Genomic DNA, 17791 nt, shown 5'->3' on the forward strand with positions numbered 1-17791 from the left:
GTGTTCATGATTCCTGGTAACGACTCTCTAACTCACTGTGGAGGAACTTTGACCCCCTTCACTAAATCGGTTGAATTCTGGCTCTTAAAGGGCCAGCGTCAGATAAAATATTACTTTTTTATTTCTCAGCATGTTATATCGAGAAATCCTTTAATCTCCATGGCAACCATTCAGCTGTTCAAAACACCTGGGTGGACCTAGCCCCGCCCCTGGAGGCGCAGCTCCTCCCCCACCCAGCTCCTTCAGACTAGCCAGCAGCAAATAGCAAACAGCTAACAGTTATAGCAGCTACTTCTCAGAGCAACGCTGGTAAAAACGTTAACAGAGCCATTTTGGGATGACTTCCTGAAGGCGGAGCTTCAGGAAGAGCAGGAGTTCTTAAAGAGACAGAGGCCCAATTTCAAGGTGAGAATTACAAAGTCAAATTTCTTCAGTCATATTTAATAAATATAACGTTTTTATGTCAATCAAAGGTAACTTAGTTACTTGATTTTGCTATGAAATATCTGGTAAATACATAATAGTGCCACTTTAAAACCAGACTTTGACTAGGCCACTTTAAAGTGCAGAGGTGGCTTTGCTTCTGTGCTTTGGATCATCGTTCTCCTGCAGAACCCAGACCTGGACCTTGTTGTTGTCCAGGCCCACAGCATGACACTGCCACCACCATGCCTGCTGCAGGTCTGATGATCTAATGAAATGATGTGGTTCTGCAGCAGGTCCAACAGAACTCGTCTCTTCAGTCCAACAGAACTCGTCTCTTCAGTCCACAGAACATTCTCTTTCATCAGGCTGATTTTTTCTCCTAATAAATATTTTTACTGGTTATTTTTCTCTGATTTTAACATCAGTTTTATGAAACATGTAAAAGTGAAACTGCAGGAAATCAGTTCAGGTAAAAACTGTTAAGTTATTCCTGTCGGTTCCGGATCGGTGCAGAAATCCAGTCCGGTTCTGGTCCAAACTCTGCCTTTTATCTGAGTATTAATAATAATGAGCTGAAGGTGAAACACAGAGAATAAAAATTAAACAGCTCAGAGGTTTCAGTTTATTTAACTGAATTAATGAAAAATTGCTTTTTTGAAAATGATAAATTTTGACCTGAAACCAAAAAGATTCTCAAATAAAAACATTTAAAGGCTGATTTTAAAATTTACTGCTTCAGTCATAGAAACTGAACAAACCAGAAGCTGGTTTATTTCTGACTTTAATTTATTTTCACTTTTTGTTTGAATCTTAAATTTTTTCCCAGATTTTTCTAAATACTAAGATAAAAACATTTCCATTCATCTTAATTAAACTCATTTCATTTATTAAAATAAATCTGTTGCTCTATTCATTTTATTATGAATAAAAAAAAATTATTTTTCTGTTTCATCAAATAATTAAATTATGGTTTAAGATAATGACTAAAAAACATTACATGAAATGAAATTGTTTCATAAAACACTTTGATATTTATAATTTAATTTGTGTTTTTTAAATTTGGCAAACAGCTTCTAATTTAGACATTTTTTAAAATGTATTTGAATTATTTCAAATATTAAAACCCAGAAATGTAATTTTGACACAACATAAATTTTATTATCAGTTCTGTGTGAGATTAATTTTCTGAATGAAATAAAACAAAAGCTACAAAAATGATCAAAATAATCTAGAAATGTCTAAACAATAAAAACATTAATGCAGAATTCATATTAAATTATGTAAATTATTAAATACAAAACACTGAAATTGAATTCTACACATTTACAGATTTTACTTCATTTTTGTGGATTTAAATAACATCTGAGAAAAAAGCTCATTAATTCATTTAAATCATATTTTCCTTCATAAAGCAGATTCTGTGTGTTTAATGAACGAGCAGAAACTCATTAAATGCGTGTAAGTGGAGTGTTTTCACGGCAGCGCCGCGTCGCTGCAGCTGCACCGTTATTAAACTAAATGAAGAAAACAAAAAAATCTGATTTTAAAGGAAAAACTGGGACAAACGCATCATTAAAATATTTAGTTTATATAAATTTACAGCAAGAACTCCAGAGTGAAGAGATAATTTCAGTTTTTATTTGCTTAAAAGGATCTAATGTTTCCTTCAGTAAAGATATTAAATTAATTAAATTGTCTCATTTTAATTAATTTACTAAATTTAAAAACATTCAAAATGTGTAAAACTAAGAAAGAAAATTATTTTTAACTTTTTTAATTTGCATATTTATCCCCATGAATTTAATAAAAACACATTTTCATCCTAGAACTAGAACAGATAGAAATAACAGATGAAACTGACCTGAGAGGTTCTGATCCAAAGTGTTGAACACAACAAAGTAATGATGAAGGTCTGACCGGAGCGGGCTGCACACGGGTCTGCTCGCTCCACCTAACACACACCGCCTCACTTCAACACACACACACACACACACACACCGCTCAGCTCTCACTGCCCTGAACGGCCCAGATACAAACAGAACCGCCCGCTAGAACCAGAACCAGAACAGCAGTAATTATAACACATCATATAAATCGTTTTATTATGAAAAAATGTTTTATTTAGAAAAAATGAAGATATGAAACTGGAGCAGGAAGAGAAACCAGAACCTTAAACCTAGAATCTAGTTTCAGTCCGAACCCTGTTCATATATCTGAGACAAAACCAGAACCCGTCCACCTTAAACAGGCTGAGATGGTTCTGAAGAACTGCGGTCCAAACTCTCAGAACCACCAGATTGATCTGTAACTTAAATCTTGACCTGAATTCTTCAATCCAACAATTTTTTCTTCTTCTTTGAGACTCTGACAGAAGAAGTTCTAGACATGAGAAAAGTCCAAACTATCGGACCGTTCTGAGCTCTTTGAGCCTCCAGGATCTCGACTAACTGAACCCAAACCAAACGGGGAACCAAAGACAGCAGAAGAATCGATGGCGTCGCAACTAGAACCTCTGAGATCTTCAGTGGAAGATCTGAAGAACCTTCTCAACAGTGACCCAAACGGTGTGAAGCCTCAACCAGCCTGGTTTGGGTCAGACGGACCTTCTCTACCCTCCAGCATTACAATAAGACGGGTCACTGGTACCAGAAGGAACTTTGGTTCCAGAACTGGTTTGGATCACGTGTCTCTGAATACCGACACTTTTTTCCATCCTTTTTAGGAACCAAACGTGTGTCATCAACAGAGTGGTAGCAAGATGGCGGACGCCCCTGTGCTTCTTTTGTCTTCAGTTTGACCGACCCATGTAGCCCGGTAAGAACCAGAACCGGGTCCTACGCCCGTTGACAAGCAATTGAATCCTGGAGTTTTAAATTTTACCCAGCGTTTGGCCGTGACGTATGTAACACACTAGAAGCTTATCTACGCTACAAACGACCATCTGATCCGATGAAAACAAGGTGGCTGTTAATGTTCATTCATTATTTGGAGGTGTGGCCAACAGGACCGAACGACTTCACTTCCTCCTTCGCTAAAACCACAGGCAGACTAAAAAAAAAAAAAAAACACAGGCAGACTAAAAAAAACAAAAAAAAAACCACAGGCAGACTGATTCAGAAAATCAACGTCATCGTTCACAACTTCTTCTGTTCACTGATTGGTCCAGTCAAAAAAAATCAACCAGAGACAATCCAAGTCAAAGGGAGAAAGCAAAGGCCCGGCCCATTGGGCGATGCCACGGTTGGCGCTAAAGAGTCCGGTTCTCCACGGCGCCCAACTGGAACCTCGTTCTTCCAGTGGATATGGGTTCAGAATCACGTGAACCAAAGATCTCCAGATCAGATAGATGTTCCGGTACCAGAGACAAAATCTGGATTAATCAACTGAAACCTTGATGAGCTCCAGTCGTCTCTGGACCTTCTCCCTCCTCTGGGTTTAAATGTCACCAAGCAGCGAGGAAGAAAAACACCATAAGCTGTTTAGAGCAGCATGTAATGGAGAATAGGTCAAATCCAAGTGGAGAACATCTGGAAGCGCACACAGTGGACATCTGATCTGCGGTCAGGCTTTAATCAGCGGGCGGAGGTGGAGGGTGGAGATTACTGGCTTTAAGGACTTAGCAGGAATAAAGACGACTGGAAGCAGGCAGGCAGGTAAACACAAGGCTCAGGTAGAAAACATGACTGTCTCACACACTTTGGCTCAAAAATACATTTATTCAGATCTGACAGGAAATACAAAAAACAGGTGAAATGGTTCTGGAGAAACCATCTGGACCCAAAACCAGAAGGTTCAGAAATATGAATCCAAATCATACAAACAGAAAAATGTTTTCATGAAAATAAAACCATCTTTCACTTCCTCACCGGGACTGAAGGGGGCGCTAGATGTTTCTGATATTAGTCAATGAAATGCTCAAATTTAAACAATTTATCAAAAAATTTCAATGAAATATTAAGAGAAATCAATGAAATGTTGTTAAAGCAGGAAATATTTACAATCACTTCCATAAAGGAATCAATCAATAAAATAATTCTGATGAAATGCATCCCATAATAGTTTGTTCTCAGGCAAAATTAGCAACCGGGTCAGAAAGCACAAAGAATAATAATAATAATAATAATAATAATAATAATAATGTTTCATTCCCTGAGGCCAGGCCTTCACAGTAAATTCAGTATTAATAAAATACATAATTATCACACAGGAATTAAAGTTTGACCCAACAGAAACCTGCTAATATGGAACAACAACAGGACCAAATAAAAATCAAGACAAATCACAAATAAATAGATTAAAATAATAAAGTTATTATCAATTCAATAAAATTATTTTCATATTTTCATTTTCTTCACTGTTTTTATTTTATCTTCTTTCATGTTTTGTTTTTCATTTATTCATTTTTTTATCTTTCTGTTGTTCCATAAATGAAAATCTTTGTTTTTATTTGTGCAGATTTGACTCATTCAGGACCAACTGGACTTGTTACAGTAACATATTAATAATAATAGTGAATAACTGGCTCACATTCAGACACTGTAGAGTTATTATTATGATACAAACTGAATAATTCAGTAAATCTGAAGTGTTTTCTGATCAGAACATTAAATATTATAAACAGAAATGTGACCAAGATGCTTTAAAATGTAACCTGTTCATCTGTTCATTTGTTTTTACAATGTGGATTAGAGTCAGTATAAAATAATTTAGTTTATCGAAATTATGAGAGTCAAGTTGCAACAACTGAGAGTAACATCATAATAACACAAGAATAACGTCACAATATGTGAATAAAGTCATAATCCATGGCTCTAAAACTCCATGGTAGTTTTAAATAAACCTTTCAGGTTTTATTTTGATTTGATTCCTATTTTTATCAAACGGTGCTCAGTTGTCCTCTAGTGTTTCTGTTCTAAGAGCCTGAATCTGAAATGCAATAATATGAAACTAAAGCTGCTTTATTCTGTTAAAATGGAGAATTAAATAAAATGTGATTATTAATAAATAAAACCCTGACTCCTGATTGGATACACACCCCAGCATCCTGCGTCCTGATTGGTGGCTCTACATGCAGAGGGAGAACATCTTGATGACAGCGTCCCTGAAAGACAGCAGGTGAGACCTGGGTTAGCTGGTCACAGGGGGGTCCAGGTGGGCGGAGCCTCAGGCCTCAGGTGTGAGCTTACCTGGCGAATGGGATGTAAGACAGGCCGTACCTGCAGCACAGACAGCAGAGGTCAGACAGGTGAGGCAGGAACCTGTGTGTGTGTGTGTTCAGGTGTGTGTTTTACCAGGTGAAGGCCAGAAACTGCAGCACACAGAACAGCAGCGCCAAGCCGTTGTTCTTCCACTGCAGAACCAGAACCAGAACCACAGAGTTCTAATAACCAACAACAGAACCAGGATGTTTTCACACAGAGTCCGATTCTCACCCAGAACGCAGCGCACAGAGTCAGAACCAGGCAGACCTGCAGACACACCAACAACAGAGTCAGAACCGGGATCAGAACCTGGAACCGTTACAACGAGCCAAAGGTTGGTTCTGACCAGCATGATGACGGTGGCCAGGGCTCGGACCTTAGCACACATGTTCTTCAGCTGCCGTAACGGACCAATCAGGAACATGGTGCTGAAACCACAGCCAATAGGAAGAGTTTCACCACAAGGGGGCGACATTACAGCAACACATAGAAGTTTCTAGTGTTTGTTGCTACATGAAGGCAATCTGCCCCTCAACACAACCTCATTATTCACATGAAGAGTTACAAGGACAGAAAGGATGTAAACCGGAAGGGATCTGCGCCATCTTAGTAGGCAAGTGCAGCACAAACGTCCAGATCAACAAAAAGAAAACACATCAACACTCTTCACCAATCTGGAGGAGAACAATACATGAACAAAATGGCTGCTGTTGAGATCGACCCGTATGAGACGGAGCATGAAAATATGTCAGACTTTACTGGAGTAAAGTTAACTGTGTAGTAAACACCAAGAGAGAGTAAAACATGGAGGAGCCTGAAGTCCATGGACGGATCCAGTCAGTGTTATTAACAGATTTATAAATGACGTACGAAGCCTTCATGTGAATAACAAGGTTCTGTTGACGAGCAGAACTGTGACGACACATGAGAGCTACTGTACGTATTAAAGCAATAAACACCCAGTTACATCTGGTCTCAGCAGAGACTAAAGGTTCTGCTCATTTCTGCTTGGTTCTGGTTGGTACCTGGCCAGAGCACAGAGGTTTCCTATGGTGTAGAGGACAGCGAACACAGGAAGTCCAAACCCTGGGATCCACAGCAGACAGGTAGCCTGTTGGACACACAACATGTCCTCCATCAGGGACAGAGGACAAAACTCACCTCATCAGAATATTACAGCTATTAGTGGCGAACAGGGACCATTATTCCTCACCAGTATGGAGCAGACGGCCCCCAGTATGAAGCAGATGAGGAAGCCCTTCATCCGGGTCCCCCAGGCCAGAGTGGACGCCTGATTGGCTCTCTGCAGGCGTGATGTCATTTCTCATTACATACCTTAAATGCAACTTATTAAAACAAACATTCTGCACAGATTTTAACCTGTTAACAGTAAAATATTTAGATATCGACCAAATGTGGCCCCACTGTGTTCATCTTGCCACAACTCTGAGGAAACGCCACCATCTTTTCTGGGACTGCTCTCATACACAAATGGTTTGGAAATTAAATTGGAAATTTTCCATCTAACTCTAAAATTACATGTTTTTTCAGTTTGAACATCCCAAAAATGTCTTTGCCATAAACCTAATATTAATATTAATCAACTTTAATCTCTACAGCTGTAATTTTATGAAGCTAAAATCCAGATTTAATGAATTCTCAGCTTATGTATTTCCATATTTGTCCTCTTTAAAGTGTTTATTAATATAAATGCCTCAAAAACTACAGAAATTTGTTTTATTTTACATTTTACTGGTTGTAATATATCTTCTACATTCATTCATTATGTTCATTTGTATAATTTATTGTACATATTTTGTATACATTTAAAAAATAGCAAAACAAAACATATATTTTAAAATATTTGTTGCTTTCTTCCTTATATGGCACCGGAAGCTCATTTTACGTCAGAACGATAACAGCAGCAGTTTCTGATGATACGACTCGCTTTAATTTAACATTCTGATTACATTTTTTAATTATTATTATTAAATATACCGAATTAGGTTATTGGATCTTATTAATAATTAACTCTTAGATGTTCAGTGAAAACCAGTTCAATGTAATCCTGAATCACCGTCATAAATGGGTTTATAAAGGTTATATCTGAGTAAACAATAAACCTTCCCCTCCGTTAATAGTGTAAAACTAATGATTTAATATCTGAGTCTGGTTCCAACTCCAGTTTGGAGCTTGAAGCCTGTTTTTCTATTGTTTTTAACTGGTTTCCTCCCAGTAAGCGGCTAACAGCACCTCCAGTATGCCGCTCCCATCCGAGCTGGCGCCGCCGTCCTGTCCGCCCAGAACCTGCTTCAGTTTATCCATTAACCCGGTCTTCTTCCAGAACCGCCGCAGAACGTCCAGAACCTCCCCAGCGGGTCGGTGGGTCCAGGTAGACCAGGTGAGCCGTCAAAGTTTCCGGCGGGAGGAACAGACTTTTACCTCAACAGGTGCAGCACTTCCGCCTGCAGTACCGCCTCTGGCCACAACGCGTCAGAGGGAGGCGCTGTTTCACCCCGAACATTTATATGAGGAATATTTTGTTGTTTTTACTTTAATAAGACAATTTCTTCAAATAAAACTACAATAGCTATTTCTTTATTAAAGTAAAAGTACTATTTACATCCTTGGATGTTTTTACAATGTTAAAGCAAAAGCACGCATGTTTGTACATACAGTAAGTCATCAGTCAAACAAAAAAACAACATTATAACATTGATAGAGCTGTAAAAAAATTAATAAAAATTACAATGAGGTTACAGTGGTTGCAATTCAGCTTCAACATTATGCAGTTGTGTTTTCCAGCCATAGCTGCAGTTTTATTTCATAAAAGTATTTTCTTATTTATCAAGCCTTTGAGAACATTTAGCAAATCTAGCCAGAAAACAGTGTACAAAATTAGCTGGTAAATAAAGATATTGACTCAATAAAGAGAAAGTGCTTTAAATACTTGGCCAGGAAAATGAAGCCTGTGTCAAGAAGGTTTTAAATGTTTTTTAGTTCTGAGTAGATCTTCAACCGGAGAAGAATTTTGAAAATCCTCTGGTTTCAATTCCTGGAAGAAACTGGTTTGACCATCAACTCATGGTAAGTTTGAGTCATTGATTGATCTGTAAGGTTCTCCACTGTAAAACTTTTAAAAACCAATGATGACACCTGAAAATGATTTCTGATGTAAAACCAGGGCCATGGAGTCCAGCGGTTTGGTTTGAAGGCAGGCGGCTGAACTGTAGAGAACTTGTTGGCCTTGCAGTAAAAACTCATCCAGCCCAATAAACAGGGACAGACATGGATCGCTCTCAGAGACCTGTAGTGGTAGAAAGACTTTCACCTGGGAGAAGTCTGTCGTCACAGCTGAGCTGTAGCCAAGGTTCATAAGATGGGTAGCAGATGTCTGTAATGAAACCAGAGGACCTGTTTGAAGACAGTCTATCTCAGGGGACCTTGACCCTGGTGGAGCTCCAGTAGAGAGACTGAGGTACGCACACCTGGACGTGACAGGTTGGACAGGACTGTTTCCTCCACAGCCACTCCTCTATACACTGCAGAGACACAACAGGAACTCCTTTACCAGGAAGGATTGACTAAAACAAGAGACTACATGAGGTCAGCAGTAGTAGGAGAGTGTGTTCTTTGTGGGTGTGTTACCTCTTTGTGGAAGGTGTGTGTACACTGCAGCTCTCTGGTCCCTCCTGATCCTTGGCTCAAGTCATTATGACAGATCAGACACATGCTGTACGCATCACTCTGCAACACACATTTCATTCACATAAACTCTCTGAATCACATGTGGAGCTGAAGACACCAACCTGGCTCTCCACCCACCAACGACATGACGTTTCGTCGTCTGAACTGGCCCCGCCTCTCAGGAGGCACAGCTTCGGGGATGGTGGGTATGAGCGAGGATCTTCGCTCCAGCGGGGGGACGGCAGCTTCCTGCGGGGAGGGAAGGAGGCGGCGGGACGAGGAGCGTCGCAGCAAAACCCTGGCTGTTACTGGAGCACATGTGGAGGAGTGAAGGCGAGACAGCTGCATGGATGAGAGGTTGGCCTGGACACAGATGATCAATCAATCAATCTATCAGTTGATCAATGTATTATGAATTAAGTTCCAATAAACAAACAACAGTCCAACCACGTCCTATTTGTCTTCTGTGGTTTCAGTAGGTGTAAAGGTTAGATTAGCTGCTCTCAGGTCATGTTTCTCTCTAACACCCAGATAAACCACAGTGCAGCACCTGAGCCAAGTGACCCAGAGCTAAATACAGCAGTGAAGAAGCTCTGAAGGGTTGACAGCTAACGCAGCGTTTCCCTGCTCTCACTGCGAAGGAGGTCAGAGGCTGTAAACCCTGGAGGATTGAAAGCTCTGACTAAATGAAGTGAAGTGAACTGATCTGACTCTTTAAGTCTCCTGGTCATCATCACCGCTGTTGTTCTGGAAGAACACAAACATCAAGGAAGCCTTACGACTGTTCATCATCTCTAGGATGTTCACAAAATCCACATTTTGGATTAAAAATGTGGACAGTTGTTGACACATGTTGACATTGTTGGGAACTCGTCAATGAAAACTCATGATTACAACATCCTGGATGAGAAGCAACGTTCTCTGACAAGAACGAAGCTAAACAAACATTTTTTAACATTTTAAGAAATTAGGAGAATAATTTCTTCACTTATATTTACACAAGAAGAAAGCTGACAGTATTGCAGTAATCTGGCTCAGTAGGTTCATCAGTACTTTTAAAATATTTCTGTTTTTTTGGGTTCCATCCAGTTTTTGAAAGTTTGCTCTAATCTTCACTGATGCTTTTCTGAACAAAGAGCAAGGCAGCTTTTTAAAAAATTAGAACCAGGGTTTTAACATCATTTCACACAGTTTGGATTTATTTTAGGTTGAGTCTGATTACAATAAGACATCCAGATGTTTCAGCCCTTCAGTCTCAGGGTTAGCCATAGCTTCAGAGGTTCACCTGCACCAAACCACCAGGAGGAATCCCTTTCATGAACTTCTAGGAATAATCTCATGAAGTTCCTTCGCAAATTCCTGTGAAAATGAACTGAAACATCTGGAAAGCCCAAAGCGTTGTTGTTGAAAGAACTGGTTTTATTGGTTGATAGAGTTAGCCTAACCCAGAGCGCAGGGAAAACCTTACAGTCCTCAGTTAGCATCAAGATGCCTTAATGTCATTTAAAACCAACCAGCAGCTTGAGGAAAACTGACTTTCAAAATCCTAGATCACTAATGATTGGATTCAATGCCTACTGTTATTTATGAACTTATTGCCTTACTAATAAGAAGTAAAGGGATAAACTATCCCTTTACAGTAACTATCCGGCTGCTGCTGCAACCAAATCCCTCCATCAACATCCAGGCTCATCCAGACGTCCAGAGTCTTCCATAAGACTTCATATCTAATCCCATCGTTATGTTAGGTAACCCATCTGTTGACCTTGGCAGGATACCGAGACCATAAAGTTTATCAGCGGTTATTCTGGATCCTGAGACAGAACTTTAGGGTGTGAGAACCTCGGAGCAGATCCACCAGAAGAACTGAACAAACATCTGATTCTCTGCTCTGACTGATTGGGATCGCATCGTTAGACATCAGTAACACTTTGTGTTTTCTTACCAGACAGGGCAAAGACGAGCGGCGGGCAACCCTCATCTGGACCGGCGGCTCAAAGCTGCACCTGCTTTCAGGTCTTCCTCCCTCTGACTCCACATCCTCCTCATCCTCCTCCTTCTCTTCCTGCACCTGCTTCTTCTGATGTTCCCCTCCTCTGTTCTGCTGCATCCAGGCGTTGAAGATCCTGGCATCTTCTTCTTCATCCTCTTCTTCCTCTTCCTCTTCGTCCTCTTCTTCCTGGTCTTCTCTCAGAGGGAAGGAGTCTTCAGCATCTGAAAACACATCTTCCTCTCTGTCTGGATCCATCTGCCTCACCAGCACCAACTATTGGGACTGAATGTTGGATTATCCAGCAATAATACCACCAATGAGTGGTTGAAGTCCACTGTAGGGCCCAGCAGGGATTAGGTTAGCTGGTTAGCATAGCAGCAGAGGTAGAGGAGCCAGTTAGATGAAGGTTCATCCAGACGGTGGACTTGTTCTGCTGCCTTCAGCGCCTCCACACATCCATCCTCAGCTGTTCTTCCTCTGCTTGTTGTTGCTTTTCGTTGTGTTTGTTTCTGCAGAATGTGGCGCTCTGACCTCAGGTCTGCAGTAATCCCTTTAGAGAAGACCTGCAGGAGGAGGAGGAGGAGATTACACCTGCTTACAGGATCTGTGTCACATGAGCTGAAAACACCTCGCTGCACTTCAGCTGCTCATTGATTATCATCTTCATCGATCTGATAAACGCTGGTGTAATAAAACCAGCTCCAGTCACAGGTGAGCTTCTGAGTCATGCAGTTTCCTCCTCTGGTTCTCTTGCTTCATCTAATCTTTCTGCAAAATTATAAATTATACTGTAATAACACACACTGAGCTATTACACTACATGTTTAACATAGTTAAAAAATGAAAAATAAATCAGTTACAGAGAAATCAGATCTGGAAATGAACATCAAAACACCATCTGTAATTTTGTTTTCAATTTTACTTTCGATATTGACTTTATTGGAAAACGTGATAAAAAATATTTTGGGGATCTTCACTTGTACCATATTAATAAACACAAATATATTTAGAAATTTTTTTTATCCCTCTTGGAAACTGCGCATCGATTATATTCTACAAATGTATAATAATAATATTTATTGCATATATTTATATAATGATTCATAATAGTAGTAATATTAATAAAAATTTAAATTCTGAAATAATTTGAGTATAAAAACTGTAAACACCTACTAAAAATGTCATAAATATAAAAAATATATAGTAAATATATATTTTATATTAATTTTATTGAATTTTTTCCAGGCGCATGCGCAACCGGGACGTATTTCCTGCGTTGGAACAGGAAGTGGGCGGAGCCAGCTGCTGGTGGCGGATTGTAAACAAAACGTTAGCCGTTAGCCGTTAGCCGAGCTGCACAAGGCGGATATAAGAGGAGGACAAGAGTCGGTGAGCTTCAGGATGAAGGGTGAGAGTTTACTGACTCACTTTAAGCTGCTTTAACAGGACAGACCAACTTTAAACACTTTTATTATAAAGCTGTGCCGCAGAGCAGTGCTAATGTTAGCCTGAAGCCCAAAGAAAAAACATCTAATTCTGCCCTGTTGTCTGTTAGAGACGCTTTAAACATGGAAAAACTGCTGGTTCCCAGTCAGCTGGAGGTTTTCTTTAAATCGGCGTGTCGATAAGTCACATTGCTTTAAAATGCCTTACACCGATAATTACACTGCTGTAACTGGCTGTTCTTTCGCTCTGGTTAACCATTAATTAGTTTATTCAAACAGCTCCACCAGGATCTGATCCGGGTCAGTTCTCTGGCCTCAGGCCAGTTAAAGTCTGGTTAATTATTATTATTTGAGTGACGTTCTTCTATTATCCAACAAATTGAGAAGTCATTTATTTGTTTCCACATCACAGCAAGTTTGTATCCAACTCATTGATGAGAAGAAAAGGTCATTTCACCACAGAATGATTCTCCTAGTGTCTAACACAGTGGTCCCCAAACTACGGCCCGCGGGCCAGATGCGGCCCGCCTCCACATTTGGTCCGGCCCCCTGAACAATACCAGAGTATTTTTATATATGTGCATTTTTATTTTATAAGTTGGACTTTTGCAATAAAATGTTCCTTAGTAATGAACTTTATTTATTACTAACTGTTAGTAACTATTTTATACATGCATATAATCGACCCTAACCCTTTTTTTTATGTGGAGAACCCAGTGTTATTTGGTTATTATTTATTTCATAAATAGTGTTATTTCCTGACTTTTGTTCTCTGAAGAATCCAGAAAAGGTTATTTGATTGTGCTTTCTGAAAAACAATACATTTTTATGTTTAGCACTCTTACAATCGTCACACTTTTTCTGTTACAAACTGACCCCGGCCCCCCATCAGAGAAGGGACAAGTTATGTGGCCCTCACAGGAGAAAGTTTGGGGACCCCTGGTCTAACATGACGCCTCTCCTCCCCAGCCTCCGCTCTGCGCCTCCTCCTCCCTCCTCTCCGCCTGTTGACGGCGGCGGTGTGGCAGGTGATCCAGCAGCAGAGCGTGAAGCATTATGGGATGCTGGAGGAGTTTGTTACCCTGGTGACCGAGGCCGTCCCACAGCTGCTGACAGAAAGGCAGAGAGGTGTTCTTCTGCTGGCTCTGAGGGCCAAGGTGGGCGTTGGGACGGCTGTTTGGAAACAAAATGGTGTTAGAAAATGTGCTGAAGAACACATCCCCTACTCTAACATCTTCCAGGTGACCCTTTCTCACCCTGCTGATGATCAGACTCACCTGGAGAGGATCCGCTCCATCTCCAAAGCATCGGTAAGGCCGCAGAAATAATGTTACAAACTCAGGTTTGTCAAGAGGAAGTTAAATGAACTCACTGAACAGGAACTTCATCAACATACCAAAAAAAAGAGGAACTTTAACTCACAGTAAAATTATTTACACTGATTTTCTAGAGTTAGTTTTGTTGGGATGTTTTTGTTTTACATGTTTCACTAATAAAAGCCTGAAAACTGAAACCGTTGCTGTTGTTGGAGGTCAGATACATTGGAAGGATGCAGCTCTTTTTAATGGAAGAAATTACCTGATTAGAAAATTCCTAGAAGAGCTGAGAATGGAGGAGGCAACCAGCCTGAACATTCAGCCAGAAAAATTATAGGTTAGACTGGCCTAGTCAAAGTCCAGCCCTGAATCCAGCTGGGAATTTCAGTTAGAACTCGAGAACTGATGCTGATATGTTGTACAAAGTGTTCAGTCAGAGGGTGGGAACAGAAATGCACGCCATTTCAGATTTGTCTTTTTTAAAATGATAAAATATTTTTATTCCACATCAAAAAGATGAAAAACGTTTTGTAGATAAAATCCCAGCAGCTGGAACAGATCAGACTCTGACTCTTCCTCCTCCAGCAGGATGAAGAGCTGACTGAGTGCTGCTCTGCTCTCCTCTCTCTGACTCAGACTCCTGCTGAGTCACAGCGCCTCCTGCAGGTGGGTGGTTTCGCTGCAGCTCTCCTGAGACTCCTTCCCTCTTCATTGCCTCCTCTGCTCCTCTTCCAGGAAGTGTTTGACCAGCGCTTTGACTCCGCCCTCCAGTCGCTGCTGTCCGACCTCCTGACCCGGATCGAGCAGCTGTTCCCGGTGCCGGACTTCAGACAGGTGCCCAGAACCTCTCTGTTCCTCCTCTTCCTCACACCTTCGTCCGTTTGACCCGCTGTCTGGTCGTCCTGCAGGCGGCCTGTTGGCTCCACGATGCCCCCTGTGTTCTGGAGGACTCTCTGCAGGAGACGGACAGGGAACACCTGACGGAGCTCTTAACCAATCAGAGCTGCCGACTGGGCCGAGCAACAACCGCAGGTACGACATCAGAACCAGAGGGAGGTTCTGAATCTGGATCCGTTCTGATCCGTTTATTCCCTCCTCCAGTTTCTGGTGAAACTGAGGAAATGCTCCTGTCAGCCTGGTCCCACCCCCTCCTCACTAGCCCCGCCCACCCTGACCCAGCCAGCCAATCAGAGGGAGGCCTGCCGCAGCTAGACATGAAGGTGGAGGTGGAGGTGATGACGGAGGATGTGATTGGTCAGAGCATGTCAGAGGAGGAGCAGGAGGCGTCCAATCAGAGCTCAGAGGGAGGCGGAGTCACAACCGTGGTGGAGGGCGGGGTCACGTCTGATCCTGTCAGGATGAAAGACTCACCTGGCCAATCAGAGGGCTCCCAACGCACAGCCATTTCCCATAATTCCCGGCGTGTGGCTCACAGGTGTCCTGCTTGTGGAAAGTGCTTCATCTACCGCTCTCAGGTGAGTGTTTACCTGCAGACTCAGGCTGGAAAACCGACTCAACATCCCTGGAGATGCTTTCAGTCTTTCATGCATGTTTGAGAAATCCTTCAGTCTCCGGGCCTAGCCCGCCTTCAAACGTAGCTCCTCCCCCACTCAGCTCCTTCAGACTAGCCAGCAGCAATTAGCAAACACCTGCTGAACTCATTTTAAGAGCTACTTCTTAAAGCAACGCCGGTAAAAACGCTAAAGGGTTAATAGAGGAGCCATGTTGGGTTTATGTCCTGAAGGCGGAGCTTCAGAAACACCAGAGGCTCAAATCAAAACTTGATCAAAACGTATATTTTGGTTACATGACAGTGCCATTCTGCCCCGGTAACCGTTGAGCTGCTCCCCAGGTGATCCGCCACCTGCGCTCCAACAGAACCTGCGGGTCGTCAGGAAAACCCGGATCTGGAGCCCTACAGGGTCGGATTGAGGGGGAGCCCCGCCCCCTCCGGGCCCACGCCTGCTTCCAGTGCAGCTCCACCTTCACCACCAGAACCGAGCTGGTGACCCACTGCCGCACTCACCTGACCCGGCCCGTCTACCGGTGCGACCAGTGCGACAGCGCCTTCCAGCTCCAGTCCAGCCTGACCAATCACAAGCAGACCCACCGTCTGCACGACCTCAGCTGCTCCGTCTGCGCGCAGACCTTCAGCTCGCAGACGCGGCTGCTGCGCCACCTGCAGACGCACTCAGCCGAGGGAGCTGAGTGCATCTACAGGTGTCTGTTCTGTGACCAGAGCTTCTCAGGTAAGACCCGCTCCGATTGGCTGCCGGGAACAGGTAGACAGAGTTAAACTAGTCCCGCCTCCGTGTGCAGGAGTCACTCAGCTGCGGATCCACCAGCGCAGCCACTCCTCCCGCTCCTACCAGTGCGATCAGTGCGACAAGTCGTACAGCTCGGTGACGGGGCTGCAGTCGCACCGCGCCACCCACAGCGGCGACAACCGCTTCCTGTGCCCCCAGTGCGGCAAGTGCTTCAAGACCTGCGACGGCCTGGAGGGCCACCTGAGGACCCACAGCGGGGAGCGGCCCTTCCGCTGCCCCTACTGCCCCAAGGACTTCACCGCGCACGCCGGCCTCAGCGTGCACGTGAGGCAGCACACGGGCGAGAAGCCGTACGTCTGCACGGTGTGCGGGAAGGCGTGGCCCTCTGGTGGAGACCTGCAGAAACACATGAGGACCCACACCGGGGAGAGACCCTACGTCTGCCAGGAGTGTGGGAAAGCCTTCTCCATCTCCTGCCACCTGACTGAGCACCGCCGCATACACACAGGTGAGCTGGTCACATGACCTTCATCAGCAGCAACCTGGAGCTAAATGTTAGCCAACAGTAAAACATTGACATTGGTAAATATAAAGTGCTAAAGGATTTATTTATTCACTAATCTCACTGCTGCATTTGAGTTTTTACACTTCTGTAAGCAATAAATCCCTGTTAGCCTCTCTGATCAGTGTCTTTGTTAGCAGCTGTTAGCCTCTCTGATCAGTGTCTTTGTTAGCAGCTGTTAGCCTCTCTGATCAGTGTCTTTGTTAGCAGCTGTTAGCCTCTCTGGGCATGTCAGTGTTTCCATAAATCAGTCTAAAGTACAAACATGTGAACAGTTTCTAAAACAGATCAAGATTTATCGTAGCTTATTGAAGGTTAGCCACACTGCCCCCTTCTGTCCAACTACAGCCTGTCCAGTAAATCCAGTTCTGTCCGTCTGGTTCTCCTGCAGGAGAGAAACCATTCTCGTGTCCTGAATGTGGGAAGTGTTTTCGGAGACGGTTTGACCTGAAGAAGCACCTGCTGTCCCACAGCAATGTTCGTCCCCATCCCTGCACCTTCTGCTCCAAGAGCTACACCCGACAGACTCACCTGAACCGACACCTGCTGACCCACAGGACAGCTGACAAGGAGGTGGAGGAGGAGGCGGAGCCTGTTGAGGAGGCCTGACCTCCTGAAGAACAGCTGTTATGATCTGACTGATTTTCTACTTAAATCCCTGTTCATCCAGTGTGAACAACTGAGTGACCAGACCTGATGCGGAGCAGTTAAAGGATATATTTTAGCCATCATGTAAATATGTTTATAAGTTTATTAGATCTTCAGCTGAGATGATAAACAGATTTATTGGATCTCTTTGCAGAACTTCAGATGTCTTTGTTTGAACAGAACCTCTTAATAAAACCATTTGGATTAAACTTTGTTCATCTATGATTCATTTCCACACTAAATGAC

At 42.6% G+C, this 17791-nt stretch overlaps 3 protein-coding genes across 6 annotated transcripts; 1 reads left to right on the forward strand and 2 right to left on the reverse strand.

The window, feature by feature from the left end:
• Nucleotides 1-4122: 4122 nt before the first annotated feature.
• On the reverse strand, nucleotides 4123-8104 carry LOC116715719 (vesicle transport protein SFT2B-like). Its single transcript, XM_032556346.1, has 8 exons — nucleotides 7881-8104; nucleotides 6841-6930; nucleotides 6653-6738; nucleotides 5974-6055; nucleotides 5859-5894; nucleotides 5718-5776; nucleotides 5613-5642; nucleotides 4123-5527 (listed from the first exon to the last, which is right to left on the reverse strand). The coding sequence occupies exons 1-8, from the start codon at nucleotides 7950-7952 to the stop codon at nucleotides 5491-5493; spliced, it is 492 nt and encodes a 163-aa protein (XP_032412237.1). The 5' UTR covers nucleotides 7953-8104; the 3' UTR covers nucleotides 4123-5490.
• Nucleotides 8105-8500: 396 nt separating this feature from the next.
• On the reverse strand, nucleotides 8501-11582 carry LOC116715708 (E3 ubiquitin-protein ligase MPSR1). The gene is made up of 4 exons (XM_032556332.1): nucleotides 11260-11582; nucleotides 9453-9677; nucleotides 9276-9374; nucleotides 8501-9169 (listed from the first exon to the last, which is right to left on the reverse strand). Exons 1-4 carry the CDS (start codon nucleotides 11560-11562, stop codon nucleotides 9062-9064), a joined length of 735 nt encoding a protein of 244 aa, XP_032412223.1. The 5' UTR covers nucleotides 11563-11582; the 3' UTR covers nucleotides 8501-9061.
• A 998-nt stretch (nucleotides 11583-12580) lies between these two features.
• Nucleotides 12581-17759, forward strand: LOC116715662 (zinc finger protein 2-like). 4 transcript variants are annotated; one of them, XM_032556250.1, is made up of 10 exons: nucleotides 12582-12715; nucleotides 13722-13909; nucleotides 13994-14062; nucleotides 14654-14734; nucleotides 14804-14902; nucleotides 14977-15100; nucleotides 15170-15543; nucleotides 15921-16317; nucleotides 16388-16843; nucleotides 17289-17759. In XM_032556250.1, exons 1-10 carry the CDS (start codon nucleotides 12709-12711, stop codon nucleotides 17504-17506), a joined length of 2013 nt encoding a protein of 670 aa, XP_032412141.1. In that variant the 5' UTR covers nucleotides 12582-12708; the 3' UTR covers nucleotides 17507-17759. The 4 variants fall into 4 exon arrangements, with proteins under 4 accessions (XP_032412139.1, XP_032412140.1, XP_032412141.1 ...); XM_032556251.1 differs by having other exon boundaries at nucleotides 14657-14734; XM_032556248.1 differs by having other exon boundaries at nucleotides 12581-12715; nucleotides 14654-14902.
• The last annotated feature ends 32 nt before the right edge of the window (nucleotides 17760-17791 follow it).

Source organism: Xiphophorus hellerii, chromosome 24 (genome assembly GCF_003331165.1).
Source record: "Xiphophorus hellerii strain 12219 chromosome 24, Xiphophorus_hellerii-4.1, whole genome shotgun sequence".
NCBI classification, from domain to species: Eukaryota; Metazoa; Chordata; class Actinopteri; order Cyprinodontiformes; family Poeciliidae; genus Xiphophorus; species Xiphophorus hellerii.